The sequence below is a fragment of the Pseudorca crassidens genome, chromosome 15 (assembly GCF_039906515.1).
Source record: "Pseudorca crassidens isolate mPseCra1 chromosome 15, mPseCra1.hap1, whole genome shotgun sequence".
Classification (NCBI taxonomy): domain Eukaryota; kingdom Metazoa; phylum Chordata; class Mammalia; order Artiodactyla; family Delphinidae; genus Pseudorca; species Pseudorca crassidens.
The window spans coordinates 87,385,204-87,400,562 of record NC_090310.1 but is presented as its reverse complement, the minus strand read 5'-3'; the positions used below and the strand labels follow the sequence as shown (position 1 = coordinate 87,400,562).

At 56.8% G+C, this 15,359-nt stretch overlaps 1 protein-coding gene across 2 annotated transcripts in view; it reads right to left on the bottom strand.

Moving 5' to 3' along the window:
- CDH4 (cadherin 4) overlaps nt 1-15,359 on the bottom strand; it is a 549,827-nt gene that overhangs the window by 59,186 nt on the left and 475,282 nt on the right. For both annotated transcript variants that reach the window (XM_067708632.1, XM_067708633.1), the window contains 2 exons: nt 12,373-12,528; nt 7,289-7,433 (listed from right to left, as the gene is read on the bottom strand). In XM_067708632.1, the coding sequence (XP_067564733.1) occupies nt 7,289-7,433; nt 12,373-12,528 (301 nt within the window). The remainder of the gene's footprint in view (nt 1-7,288; nt 7,434-12,372; nt 12,529-15,359) is intronic.

Genomic DNA, 15,359 nt, shown 5'->3' with positions numbered 1-15,359 from the left:
CTAGCTATCGATTTTACATTTGGTAGCGTATATATGTCCATGCCACTCTCTCACTTCGTCCCAGCTTACCCCTCCCCCTCCCCGTGTCCTCAAGTCCATTCTCTACACCTGCATCTTTATTCCTGTCCTGCCCCTAGGTTCTTGAGAATCATTTTGTTTTAAGATTCCATATATATATGTTAGCGTACGGTATTCGTTTTTCTCTTTCTGACTTATTTCACTCAGAACTCAGCCTTTTAAGATGTGCTTGCACCCCGGAGGGTCACCCCGAGGGGCAGGAGGGCTCTTGCTTCTGATGAAGAAAGCCGCCCTAGGGGAGGGCCTCCCAGGGTCTCAGCATCCACCCTGCAGTGCTGCCCCTGGATCCAGCTCTGGGAACAGGACTCGGGTCCAGGGTGAGTGGGCACCTGATGGGGAAGCCGGCACCTGGATGGGCTCCCGCAGCCCCTCGGGGCCCCACCTTCTCCTCTGGGGCGCCCTCTGCTGCTGGGTGCTGGCTGGTCAAGGCCTGGCTGTGGCCTCACCCTGGGTTGGCCCCTCCCCCTCCCCTCTCCTGTGCATCCTCCCTCCCGCCTCCCAGATGCTTCCGGGATCCAGCAGATCCCTGAGAGGCACGTGCACCCAAACCTCCCCATCAGCCCTGGGGACAGGGGCCCAGCCCAGGCTGGGAAACTGCCACTGTTCAGACGTGGCCAATGGGGAGCTCGTGATGATTCAGAAGAACGCATGTCTGAGGTCTAGCCTGGCCATCAGGGAGACCAGCAGGGTGGCCCGAGGGACGCTGGAACGTAACATAAAGGACAGCTGGTTTTAAGTGAGTCTTATGGTTCAATCTGAGGTTCAACCTGACAATGTACTTGCTGGAGTTGGGAAAATGAACTAATATTTTGAGTAAGAACGTTTAACAATATTAATAAGTTAATACCCGTTAATATTAATAACACGATTAACGATAGCACAGGTGTTGGGAGCCTCAGGTGGGCGCCCTCAGCTGACTCCAGGAGGTCATTACTTCCATTTAACGATGAGACAGAGGGAGTAGCTGGCAGAGGCCCCGCCACGCCGCATGCTGGCCACATGGTGGCCGGCTGCCTGGATTCTGAGAAGCGTGGCTGAGTGCCACGCGACGCCACCTGCCAAGTGCACAGTCCACCTGGGGAGGACACAGGCGACAGCCAGGGTCTGAACACTTAACGCGCCGTCCCAACAGCCTTCGACTCCGCCCCACGTCAAGGCTTCCCATGGAGCCGCAGTCACCCAGGCAGTGCGGGGCTGGCAGAGGGACAGACACGCAGATCAACGGATAGAAGCAGAGAACCCAGGAACAGACCCACAAATAGGCCCAACTGAGTTCTGACAAAAGTACAAACGCAGCTCAATGAAAGCCGTTCCAACAAGCGGTGCAGGAGCGCCTGGGCGTCCGCGAGCAGAGAGACGACCCGGACGCGGAGTCTCACGACCTTTAGAGCAAAGCCTACAGCATCTGCACCCGGGCGTCCGCGAGCAGAGAGACGACCCGGACGCGGAGTCTCACGACCTTTAGAGCAAAGCCTACAGCATCTGCACCCGGGCGTCCGCGAGCAGAGAAACGACCCGGACGCGAAGTCTCACGACCTTTAGGACAAAGCCTACAGCATCTGCACCCGGGCGTCCGCGAGCAGAGAAACGACCCGGACGCGGAGTCTCATGACCTTTAGGACAAAGCCTACAGCATCTGCACCCGGGCGTCCGCGAGCAGAGAGACGACCCGGACGCGGAGTCTCACGACCTTTAGAGCAAAGCCTACAGCATCTGCGCCCAGGCGTCCGCGAGCAGAGAGACGACCCGGACGCGGAGTCTCATGACCTTTAGGACAAAGCCTACAGCATCTGCGCCCAGGCGTCCGCGAGCAGAGAAACGACCCGGACGCGGAGTCTCATGACCTTTAGGACAAAGCCTACAGCATCTGCACCCGGGCGTCCGCGAGCAGAGAGACGACCCGGACGCGGAGTCTCACGACCTTTAGAGCAAAGCCTACAGCATCTGCACCCGGGCGTCCGCGAGCAGAGAAACGACCCGGACGCGAAGTCTCACGACCTTTAGAGCAAAGCCTACAGCATCTGCACCCGGGCGTCCACGAGCAGAGAAACGACCCGGACGCGGAGTCTCATGACCTTTAGGACAAAGCCTACAGCATCTGCACCCGGGCGTCCGCGAGCAGAGAGACGACCCGGACGCGGAGTCTCACGACCTTTAGAGCAAAGCCTACAGCATCTGCGCCCGGGCGTCCGCGAGCAGAGAAACGACCCGGACGCGGAGTCTCACGACCTTTAGGACAAAGCCTACAGCATCTGCACCCGGGCGTCCGCGAGCAGAGAGACGACCCGGACGCGGAGTCTCACGACCTTTAGAACAAAGCCTACAGCACCTTCAGGACCCAGGCCCTGGGAAGAGTTCTCAATACTCAAGCCCAATCCATCGACGGAAAGTGGAAAACTGGACTGCATCAAAATGAAAATCTCTTGCTCCCAAAGGATGCCATGAAGAGGATGAAAACACAAGTCCCGGAGGGGGAGAAAATACCTGCAAACTACATGTCCGACAAAGGGCTTGTATCTCGAGTAAGTAAAGAATTCTCAAAACTCAGTGATTAAAAACGCAAACTATTTAGAAAATGGACAAGAGACATGGAGAGCCATCTCATCGAGGAGGATGTGCGGATGGCAAACAAACACAGAATGAGATCTCCAAGGTCGTCAGCCATCAGGGAAACAGAAATGAAAACCGCCATGAGATACCACTACCCCGCTCTGAACAGCTAAAGCAACACGACACCACCAAGTGCTGACGAGGACGTGGAGAAGCCGGGCCACCCACGTGGTGGGACAGAAGATGGCACCGTCACTCCAGAAGAGTGCGTGGCCATCCCTCGCAGAGCTGAACCCCTGTTCCCCGTGCCACCCAGTGACTGCGTTCTTGGGTATCTGTCTCAGAGAAATGAAAACTTACATTCACGCAAAAGTCTGTATGGGGATGAAAGATCTTGGAGGTTTACTATGGCCCCAAACTGGGAACAACCCAAATGCCCTTCAAAGGGTGAACAAGGGCAACGCATCCACACCGCAGACTGCTCAGCAATGAAGAGAAATGAACTGTGGACACACACCACTTGGATGAGTATCTAGAGAATCATGCTCAGTGGAAAAAGCCAGTCTCCTAAGGTAACACACCATACGATTCCATTTATATGAACGTCTTAAAATGACAAAATCATAGAGACAAATGAGAGCAATGATTGCAAGCGTTAGGGATGGCGGGTGGGTGGGGAGACGGCTGTGGCTCTGAAAGGGCAGCTTGAGGGTCCTCGTGACGGAACCGTTAGCGTCTTGACCATGGAGGTCACGCGAATCAGCACACGTGATAAAACCGCATGCACGTGGAGACACGCGCACACGCACGCGCGCACACACACACACACGCACACACACGCATGCAGGCAAGGCTGCTGAAGTCTGAGTGAGGGCCAGGGCTTGCACCAATGTCACATCCTGGTGTGACCCTGCACGGCAGCTCTGCAAGATGTTACCACCGGGATAAACTGGGTGAAGGATCTGTGGGGTATCTCTGTACCATTTCTTAGAACTGCATGTGTATCCACAACTATGTCAAAATAAAAAGATTTCTTAAAAAGACATTTCTTCCAATGAGACCCCATGGGAAGCGCATCTAGGAGTCCATGGGGTGGCGATACCTGGGGAGCTGGCTCAAGTCTGTACACAGCCTGGCCCGCCTGCCGCCTGCCCACCCAGGGGCCTGAGATGCGTCTGTGGACCCCAGGCCCCAGCGGGCACCAGGCCACAGTCCTCTTGAGCCTCCTCACCTCTCACTTCAGTGGGACCCTTCTTCTTGGGAACCCTAATTTTGGTTCCACTTTCTGGTGAACTTGAAATCAATGAAACTCCAATTCTTTATGGAAAACATCCCTATTACAGATAGATAATTCTTATAAATTATTACGAATCTGAACTGATGAGCTCAGAGTCAATTTCAAAGCCAGGGAGAGAGGCCTTGGCAGAAACGACCGCTTACTTAAGACCCATTTTGCTGCACAGGGACGCACATCAGTTACCCTCCCATCATGACAGAGGGAGTGCATGGAAACAGCGAACGTGCTCGTCCTGTGTGCAAAAACAGTCGCCCCTGCAGATGCAGCGTTTGCCCGGGGGTGTGGGGTGGTCGCCTCAAGGGGGTGGGCAAGGCAGATTGGGGGGACACAGTATAGGGTGGGTGTCAAGGCGGGGCTCTGCAGACATGGCAGAGTTTGGAAAGGCAGGGGTGACGTGTACACAGGGAGCAAAGCTCCCGCGGTGAGACGTTCAAAGCGGGGTCAGCGGACGTGCTTCCCTTTCTGCTCTCATCTGGAGCATGGCATGGAGTCTCCAAGGGGCTTGGTGGCCCCTGGCCAGTTCCATCCAGGATTTGGGACAATGAGACCAGGAGGGGACAGATGCTCCCGGGGGAGGGGAGGGACTGCTGCTGTGAGCACCAGCTTCAGGGGGCCCCGTCTGGGTGGGGACCCAACACGGCAACCACTACCCACACGTGGCACGTGGCTATTTGTATTAAATACAAGGAGAAATTTAGCTTCTCAGTTGTAGGAGCCACAGTCGTGTGTGAGCCCATTCAGCCCAGCAAAGCCAGAGAGGATTTCATAAAACTGAGGGGCCCGGGGCTGGGAGAAGGACGCGGGGTGATGTGGGATCGGCCTGGGATCTGGCCCCAGCTGGCTTGCTGATGTCCCCATGTGAACTTCCCAAACCTTAGAAGGTTCCTATCCAGCTGAGTCAATGCTGAACACACATTCCTATTTGTTTTCCATTAGAACGTGCATCTGAAACCCTTCATTAGCCTATCATTCCAGAAAATAATGACTAACTTCTGGCGGTAGTTTTTCCTTATCCCACAAAGGCACTGTGTAAAACCCTTCCATTATTGTAATTTACTGGCGTAAGGGAAGAAACTGGAGAGACTATTTCCAAGTCCCCGGGAGTCTCCTGCCCCGAGGATGCCGTGCCCGCTTTGTCTGGACATCGGGGTGAGCGAGGGCATCAAGCCGGGTCCAACGGGGCACCGTGCAGCTCCATCCCTGGCTTTGCACAAGGAGGCACCTCACCGGTCCCCTCTGAGGGTTGTTCCGGGAACAGAGGTGCAGCTGGGAGCCCCCAGGGGCTTCGAAAGTCAGCCAACATTTAGTGCAAAAGGTCCCAGAAAGGCTCAAAGTGTCTGGGGAATCAAGGACCAGTCAGGGACAACACCAGCCCTCAGCCTGCCCAGGCCACACCCAGCTATCCGAGGATGCTCCTATCAGGATTTCGAGGGGGCGACAGAGTAATTTGCTGCTTTTGTTATCCTAATGAGTAAAGGCAGTTATGCATTTGGGAAAACTGTCTCTATCGATCTATTTGAAAGTAAGATGCGGGAGACTTGATTTGTGACATCCAGGCAGCTTTACAGAGCGTCCTGGGTCTTGGGGAGAGAGGACCCGCCGCTTCTGTTAACGAGAAAGCCCCTTCCCCTGCTCCAGCGGGGGCTGGAGCAGGACCACTGGGGACCCTCACTCACACTCACTCCCCACCCTGATCCTTAAAGAGCTGGCTGTTGGCAGCCCTCATCTGTTTCCTTTGGCTGCTGGTAGCTAATATGGCCACCCGCCGCCTGCCCCTGCCCCTCAGGGGCCTGCAGGGCCCAGCTGCCCAGGGCTCCTGCAGAAATAATGTCATATCCCGTTCCCTTTGCTGACACCAGGCTGGCCCGAGCGTCCCAATTCCGAGAGACAATCAATCATAAACGCAATCCACCTTGTTGCAGCAGCAGCCCCGAGGCGGAGCCAGGGGAGAAGGGTCGATAAATGTTTGCTTTCGCGGGCCCCGCCTCCCCCCAAGCCGGACGCCCACTGACCCCTCCTCAGAGGCCCGGGAAGCTGGCCTCAGGTTGCCCGGCACCGCAGACCTTCCCCAGAGCCGGGACGTTTTCCCAGGATGGGTGCCCGCTGGGGAGCCAGGGAGGGGCAGCCTCTAAGATGCACTTGACGGTTACACGTGACGGTTACACTTGACGTTCAGATCAACAAGCAAGACCCCTTACTCTAAGTATGTTCCCGATACTCCTGCATAAAAATGATCCCTTGTTTCTCTGAAGTTCAAATGTAACCCGAGTCCTATATTTTAGCGGTAACTTCCGGCAGCCCCAGCAGGGACCTCAGCAGTGGTGCTTGACTCAGCTCCCCACTCGACCTGAGCTGAGCAGTTGTCCCAAGGACAACCCCGCCCCCAATCAGGAGACAGCGGGGTTGCGGTTCTCAAACGGAAGCAAGTGCAGAATCACCTGGGAGCTCGGCTGCTGGCCCCGGGGCCCCATCTGCAGAGTCTGAATCAGCAGGTGCGGCCACAAGCGATGCATTTGTGACGTGTTCCCAGCTGATGCTGCAGGTCCCTGAGCGGGGGTCCCAGCATCGGCTGGGGCTCCCCCTCACATCCACACCAAGGGGCCGGGGCGGCTTCCTCCACCTCCCCAGGCCCTGAGTCTAAAGGGGAGAGGGGGGTGCCCACTTCCTGGTCATTATGTCACCCAGAGGCCAGATGCTATAAAGTGGCCGTTACCATTTAGGGGGGACAGGAGCCCACGGGAAGACAGGCTCTGGGTCAGCTCTGAGGGGAACCAAGGCCTCAGGCACTCGGCTCACCTCCTCGGGCCGGGGAGTCGGCCCTCTCACGGGCTTCCTGTTGCGCTTGGAATCAAACCCCAAGGGTGCCCAGGAGGCCCCAGGTGGCCGGCCTGCTCTCTGACCTGCCCCAGGACCTTTGCACATGCTCTTTCCACCCCGAGTTCCCTCCCAGCCCTTCTCTCAGTGCTGTTCCTTATCACGCATCAGCTCTTGGCCCACAGGGCGCCTCCGCAGAGGGACCTTCCCTGATCTACAGCCGGCCCCGTGACCCAGTGCCCCGTGGGTTTCCTTCTGAGCCTAATCATCACTGCAATAGCTTCATTCTCTGTTTTTGCTCTTTTGTCTGTGGCCCCTCCGGACCGTGAGGTCTGGGGAGCAGGGACCCCGCTCCCCAGTGCACGCAGTAGGTACTCGTAAACACCTGCTAAAATAAACGCGTCGGCGACGAGTCCCACGGTGCCCCCGCGGCGGCTGCGTGGCCCTCCCCTAGCGTGGGGGCCCTCCCCTAGCATGGGGGCCCTCCCCTAGCATGGGGGCCCTCCCCTAGCGTGGGGCCCCTGCCCGCCCTCGGGGCCCGGGGCTCACCTGGCCTGGAGCCTTCGTCCACGGAGCCGTTGTACAGCTGGCTGAGGAACTCGGGGCGGTTGTCGTTCATGTCAATCACGTAGATGTACAGGTCGATGGGGTTCTCCACCTTGTTGCCGTTCATGTCCACGGCGTGGGCTCGGAGCTGGAAAGCAGCACACGCCATCAGCGCCGGCGGCCGCCCGGTGGGGACACAGCTGCCCGGCCGCCTAAGAACAGCCGAAAGCAGCTTCCTTGGACCCACAGCACTGGGACGGTGGTGACGTAACAGCTCCGGGCCCCCCGAGGGGCAGCCCGGGGACACGTCATGAGCCTCGGCTCTCTGTGGAAATGGGGAAGGGTCCCGAGAGGGCAAAACCGGGTGTCCCATGGGAGCCTGAAACCGACCCGAGGGCCCACGCCGATGCCCACCCAGGACCCACGCAGACCGTCCCCACGCTATTGCCCATGAGGGTTCACGTCCACCTAGAGTAGCTACACAAAGGCCACTCGTGCCAACCAGGGCTGGGGGCTTAGACTCCTGCTGCTGAGAGGTCAGGCCTGGGAGAGACACATGGGGGCCTTGAACTTGGGGGTCCACTGTGAGGCCACCCTGCTGCCCATTCACACCCCGGCTTATCTGTTCTTGGGGCAGCAAAGCGGAAACGGGTCCAGGGGCCCTGGGGTGGAAGCCCCCACTCTGCTGGGCAAGGGGCTCCAGCGAACTGCATCTGGGAACGACTTGAAGGTACAAAGGGAAGAGACCCCCTCCACTCGGCCTGCAGCGTCCAGAGGGGCTGCTCAGACTCACCCCTTCACTTCTGGATTTTTTTCTTTTATTCACTCATTCACTCATTAATCCATTCCCTCAGTCAACATCTATCGAGGGCCCATGTGTGCCAGGCGCTGGGCTGCACCCTAGACTATGGCTCAGTGAGACACGGGGCTGCCCTGGGGCTTCTCGTGTAGAAGGGAGACGGACCCTGAGAAGGAAAGGAAGCAGTACAGAAGGCGTGTGACCACAGCGACCCGCTGGGGTGGGGAGGAGGCCAGGCAGGCCTGTCAGAGGAGATGACGTTGGAGCTGAGCCCTGGACAAGGGGCCAAGAGGACAGCAAGTGTGGAGGCCTCCGTGGGGCACGCAGAGTGGCTGAGCTCTGCAGGCAGCAGCGGGGGCTGGAGCAGGACCACTGGGGACCTGGGATTTAGACGGGAAAACCAAGTCTTGGCGAGTGGAAGGGACCTGCCTGGGGTCTCTCCAGCCAGAGCTGTGACTGTCACACAGCCATGTCCCGGACCCCATCTCTCTGTGGAAATCACGTTACCCTCCAAGCCGGACACACCAGATCTCAGGGTCTTTACACCAAGACAGTGCCAAGCCAAGGGTGGCCAGAAGAGCCTGTGCTCCAGGCCTCCGGGGGGAGGGGTCTCTGAGCAGGGGCCCCACCCACAGTTGTCCACGCCACCCCCTCGGTGCCCTGCACCCTGTGCTCTGCCAGCCTCAGGGGAGAGGCAGCGGTGCCCATCCTTGCCTGCAGGAGGGGCCTCGTGTTAACTGCAGCACGCCAGCCCCAGCCCGACAGCCCTGGGTGGAATTTTACCCTTGAAACAGTGTGTTTAGTGGGGAGCTCCAGGCTGGCTTCACAGACCAGGTGATCTGAGTCATCAGAAGGGAACAAATGAGCGCTGATTCCCGGGACCCGCAGCCCGCTAAGTGGTGTGGCTGCCCCCTTGCAGAGAGGCTTGAAGTATCGTGTTTAAACGTCTCAGGATGCTGTGCGGTTGTTTCCACTAGCCACCTGCCCCAGCCGCCGTCAGTCCCCAGTTCCAGGAACCCCGGTCTGCACCTGCCCTGCTGCGGAAGTCCTTCCCGCGGGCCACCAGGCCATCCTTCATCTTGTCAAGTGCAGCCAGGCGATAAGGCACTGAGCCAAAGGCTGAGAAGACTTTTAAAAAGGGTAATTCTGAGCTAAACTTAAAGTTATCTTCTACCTAGAGTGACACTGCCGCTTGGGCCGCTGTCTTCAGCAGCAGGAGCACCCCGAGTGGAGCCGATGACAGAAAGGGGCTGGTGCGGTTCTCCTCGCCCACAGCCCCCAAGGTTAAATAACATTCGATGGTGTCCGCTGGAAATCTCTAAGAGCGCCCCCAGCCCCCTCCATCTCTCAGGCTGTGCACACAGCCGCCGGCTGGGGGACGGGGGTCTGTCTTGGTGGCGGAGACAAGAAACGTCCTGCGACTTGCAAATCTGAGCATCGCACGCCAAGCGAACGAATTCCCGTGATGCACTGTGGGTGCCTGCGGACCGTGTGCGGGACCCTGTTCTCTCCCCTCCCAGGTGCTCGCTCTTCGTGTCTTAATCGTGAGCCATTGGTTTCTTCCTGGGGCACGGGACCCGGAACATTCTATGTGGGCCCTGGAAGTGGCCTCACGTGGACTCTGGAGGCTGTCTTCCATCACCACCAGCCTCTGGCTCTCGCTGCGCCCTGGCTCGGGCTGGGGGTGCCCCCAGAACTCTACACGCACTGCCTTACCTCACAGCTCCCAAGAACCCATGAGCTGGGTGCTGTCCGATCCCTATTTTAGAGATGGGGAAACGGAGGCGCAGGAAGATTAGCGAACTTGCCCAAGATGACGGTATGCGGGAGAACCCGATAGCAAGCCCTCTTACAGAGTCCTGAGAGAAGCTTCTGGGGAGTCACCTTGCAGGGCAGCGACAGCTCGTCTGTCTCGTGTTGGTGGGCCTCCACGCGGTCGTCTCATGCTGACCCGTGTCCAGTTTACCAGCTCCCTCTCAGGTGGGAGGTCATCCCACCCACTCCACAGGCAAAGGTGCCGGTGGAACTGGGGTCGGGGGGAGCAGAGAGGATTCTAAAAGGGCCGCAAGGATGTGCGGCACTGGTCTCAGGAGTGAGGGCAACGGGGCTCACCCCGTGACCAGGTCAGTCATGTGGCGGGCTTGGCTTCAGTGGCAGGGAGACTGTCTGGGTGGACAGAGGTAGCCTCGTGGCCTCTAACATCAGAGCACTTTTCCTGGCCAGCGGCAGGCGAGAGCGTGAGAGACTTGTAGCGCCATCAGGGGGTGGGAGCGGCCCCTGGCCAACAGCCGCAAGGAACTGGGGGCCTGTCTGCCTCCAGCGCTTCCCCTCAGTCTCTCAGTCAGCACGGACTCGTTGGCAGGCGAGGGGAGCTGACCTTGACCTTGAGCCATGCCGTGAGCACTGTGGTGGCAGCACACAGCCCCCGTGGGGCGCCAACAGTCACGTTGAGTTGGTGTGTTTCCTGCCGCGAGGCTGGCTGAACACGTGTTGGCTGGATTGTCTCGCTGGTTCTGTGCACCCACCGTGGCGGTTAACGGTGGGCCGGGAACTCGGGAGACCCCAGACCACTGCCAGTCGGGTCTCCTTTCCCCAGACCTGGCTCCTGCCTTCCCAGCAGCGGGTCTGGGGGGGGGTGCGGAAGGGGGTTCAGGGAGGCGTGTGGTGTCCTCGGCATCGAGCAGCTCTCGGGGTGCCCGGAGCTGGGGAGCCTCAGGAATGGACGTAACGCTGGTTGCAGCTCTGGGCCGCTTGCGCCGAGGCGCAGATGGGGCCCTGGAGGCCCAGACAACCACAAGGTGGGGTCCTCAAGCTTCGGCCTTCCTGTCGATCCCACCTCAAAGGGGGCCACGAGCCTCATGGCCTTGTGTGACCCGCACAGTCACACGGGCCCTGTGTTCAGAAGGGCCTGCGTGTGGTTTAATGCTCTGCCGTCACTGTCTTAAAATCCTTAGTAAGCTCGGAGGGGCCCCTGTTTCATTTTGTGTCGGACCCGGAAATTCTGTAGCCGTCCTGAACATAGGGAAGTAATCCACTGAGAGAGGAAACCCTCGTGGCTCAGAGGGGACTGCCCGCCCCCCAGGATGGGCTCCCGCAGGTGCACCTGCTGCTGACGGGACATCAGGAGTCCCTCAGGGGAGGCCACCGTTGCCAGTGACAGAATCAGCCTCCTCCCACCCACTCCCTCCCTTCTGCGAATGGGCTGTGAGCGTCCCCCAAGGGCTGGGCTCTGGTCTCGGGCCAGGGGATGTGGTGTGGACAAGCCTGACGGCTCCCTGCCCGCGTGGAGCCTTCCTTCTGGTCCAGGAGGTGGACAATTAACCCGAAACGAATAACCAGCGAACACGAGGCGCAGCAGAGCCTGTGGCCACACTTAGCACCTCGGGCTGGAGCCGAGCGAGCTCAGAGCCGGTCAGCAGGACGACACGGGCAGAAGGCTGTGAAGTCCATCCTCTCACGTGAATGTCTTTGTTTGTAAATTACAATCCAGGAACCGGGAGCTCCGACGTCTTGACGATAACCCCAAAGGCAGCCTTACCAGGGGCTGGGCTCCGTCCTAAATGCCTCATGTGTGGTCACCCGTGAGTCCTCGCAACGACACGCTGATGCAGCCTGGTCATCCGCCCCCTTCGCAGGAGAGAGCACCGAGGCCGGAGAGGTTAAGTGCCCAGGTCTCACCTGCTGGGGGCGGGGCTCCAGCCCGTGTGACGCCCGCAGGTGCAGACCCTCATCTTGCAAACAAGGATGCAGAGCCTGGAGAGGGGCCTGGCACCAGGGCGGAGGGCCACTCCCATGGGCCACCAGGCTGTGAGGCCAAGGAGGAAACGGGTGGACAGTCCCTTTCAGCTGAACCCTGAAGTCTCCACTTTCTCCTCCTTTCTCCCTCTCCACGCATAGCTCCGAGATGCAAACAGCAGTGCTGGCTTCAGAGCTGCCTTTCCGCTCTCAGAGAGGCAGGAACAGAAGGGCCGCAGGATGCATGTCTGGCCATCACAGAGGCCGGGGATGGCACAGCAGCCTCTCGACCTCCCCGCCGACCGTCAGAGCTCCTGGCAGGTCACGTGGATCCACGTCTTCCAGGTGGATCCAGTTCTACCAGTCGCTCCCCCAGTGTGTCCCAGACCCTCCCAGCATCACCCGGGAACATGTTACAAGTGCAAATTCTCGGCCCATCCCGCCCCATGAAACAGACACTCTGGGGCGGTGCCCCACACGCCCCTGGGCTTTTCTGATACAGACTTGGGTTTGCCCTCCCCCCGCTCAGGGACCTGAGGCCATGGACACTCACGTGGTAGGAGGCTCGCTCCTCCCGGTCCATGGGCCGTGTGACATACATCCGGCCAGACATGGAGTCGATGCTGAAGACCTCCACCGGGGGCTGGTCGGCGCCCACGCCCGTGATGCTGTAGCGGATGGGGATGTCGCTGTCTTTGTCGGACCGGATCTGGAAGGAGGAGCAGGTGGAGGGGAGGGTCAGGCTGCAGTGTGAGCAGGGCCACGTTCATCCCACCTGCTGGCCACACACGTGGCCTCTCCCAGGTGCATCTGGGGCCACAGCCAATGCTTCGTCCACTCTGGGGACCGGAAGGGCAAGCAGAGGCCAGGGGTTTACTGAGAGCCACCGCTGCACATCTGGTGGCCCACCAGGTGACAGGGGAGGACAGGACACAATATTCCAAGAGGAAAGGGTGTGCAGCGAGCATGGCAGAGCCAATGACACCGACGGGAGAGCCTGCAAATGATGGTTTGAAGTGGCTGAGGACCCAGTGCAAACACCCAGCACAGCAAACCTCGACAAAGACGAGGGCAAGGGAACAGCACACTCCGCAGAGGTCTGAGGGCAAAAGGTCGGGGCCAATACGCTTGTGCCCCCGAGCTGTCATCCGTGTAGGAGGGAACAGATATTTCTGGATGCGCAAAGATGCAGAAAATGTCCTGTGTTCTTGCGCCTCTGACAGAGGCCCTGAGGGGTGGGTCACAGCCAGGAGCTCAAGAACGGGGGCTGCGACAGAGACGGCCCACGGCCCGTATTTAGACACGGAAACTGAGCTCTGAAAATTGCTGTCAATGTGGTTTTATGGAGCTGAGTACAAGCACACACAGTTTTCTTCTTTTGTAACACAAACTGTATATTGTTGAAAAAACAATTTAATGATGCTTATCTGGGCCCCAAATCCAAAGTAAGTTAGCAAAGCCTGAGAGCTGGGGGAAGAAACGGAAAGAACAGAGAAAAATGCACGATTCTGTGTTTTATGTGGGGTGGGGTGGGGCTACACAGAAACAACATGTCACTTCTGACCAGATCATTAGACAAACATACGTCTTTGGGACACAGAAAGGACACCAGCAGAATTAAACAAAGACGTATGTCTTTCATTTAGATGAAGCAAAGACTCTTGTCACATAAAGGGCAGTTAATAATCATAGACACCGTGAAACACTTGTCCGAAAGTGGGAAACTGTAACTAAGCCACAAGGATGTGAAAGGAATAACTGACGGGGTCAAATTAAGATTAGCATAAAACTCTGAATACACCTTTAAAAAAACACAACTTTTAAAAATCAAAGCCCAGGGCACCATGGCAACATTTTATAATCAAATGGACCACAACGAAAACCTCAAATTGCACAAAGCAAAACTGACCAGGACATTTTACTAGAATAATGCAATTAAAATTTAACGGTAATTTTAAAGAGACATTTTAGAAAACATTCTGCAGTAACCACAGGTTAAGGAATCAAAACTACATTTAGAGGTGATTTAAAAACAGTAAAATGACAAGAAGACGATTACACAGTGAAACCCAAGGAATCTGGCCAGAGACTGAGTCAGAGCAAACCCTCAACTTCAAATGTTTTCATCATTAGAGTAGAATTACAGTGAATGAACTGAGCATTTAGCTCCAGAAGGAAAGGAATGACAAAGCAGGAAGGGGCAAACACCCAGGTAACTGATTAAGACGAATGCAGAAATTTCTAAATCTGAAAACAGAAAAACTGGAAGAACTGATACATAGATTCAAGAGCTGTACTTCGGAGGAAAACCCACAAGAAAATAGATGAACCTTTGGCAAATTTAAGAGAAAAAAACAGGACTTAAAAGCACATTTTATTCTTTATATTTTATGTTAGCCAAGTCGAAAATCTTGACGAAACTGTTTATTTTTTGAGAAAATATAAAATTTCAAACTCAGCTAGAAAGAAGAGCAAACGTGAAGAGACCACTATTTCTTTAGGAAATTCCTCCGCAAAGGGCTCCAGGGTCAGGTGAGCTTACCTAGGAGGTGTCTGAAAGTTTTCCAGAGCAGAGGACACAAGAGAAAAAGCAATCCCCCTGGTTTTACAAATCCTCCTTGGATACCATTCTCCTCCTGAGAGCACAAAGTAAGGTAACTGCAAACCAATCCCACACAGAGACGGAGATGTTACGGTCAGAACAGAAATACCAGCAGGTGGGGTTCAACCTGCACTAGAGCCGCCATCATCACATCCAAACGGGAGGGCTCAGGTGTGACCTGAGAGTCCTTGTTAGAAGCTCCAGCAGGGCAAACCTCCACGGAGCCTGTACGGTCCTGTTTCTGCTACACTTTTGTAAACGGTCAGGCCACGTTAAATGAGACCAGGTTTATTTTGCAAACAAATCGGTCTTACCATGATTGCCTTTGGCAGGAACGTGGCTGACTGTAGAGGAGACTTAGGTCTTGGTAGGAAGCTGTACATTGAGATTCTGGTCCTGCTTGTTGTCTTTGAGGTTTTATTTTCTACCTGAAACTGGACTGGATCCGCGTTCTTCTAGTTTCCTCAAATATCTGGCCGCGCTTCTCCAAACCAACGTTTCTAATGTTCTCCTGCCTGCCCCCGCCCCCCCTTTTTTCCGTCACGCCTCACAGTATGCAAGATCTTGGTTCCCCGAGCAGGGATCGAACCCACGCCCTTGGCAGTGAAAGCGCCTAGTCTTAACCACTGGACCACCAGGGAAGCCCCTTCTCCTGCCTTTCTGACTTGGAATCACTAAGAACAAAACTGCCCTTTCCCCAAAGCCCTGCAAACTAAGGCTGGATGACTGGGTATGAACTTCAGAGAAGCCCCCGAAACAGCTCATGTACCGACAGCCTGCCTGCCTGTTGCCATGCCGACGTTCAGAAAGTTCCCTGGAACATGCAATGACCTCATCAGAGGCAACCAGACTGCAGAAGATGCTGTGAGATCACCAACCAGAAATCTTCTCGACTGGCTGCCCCAGGACTCAGAAACGGGTTTAGAGCCTGTTCCAAC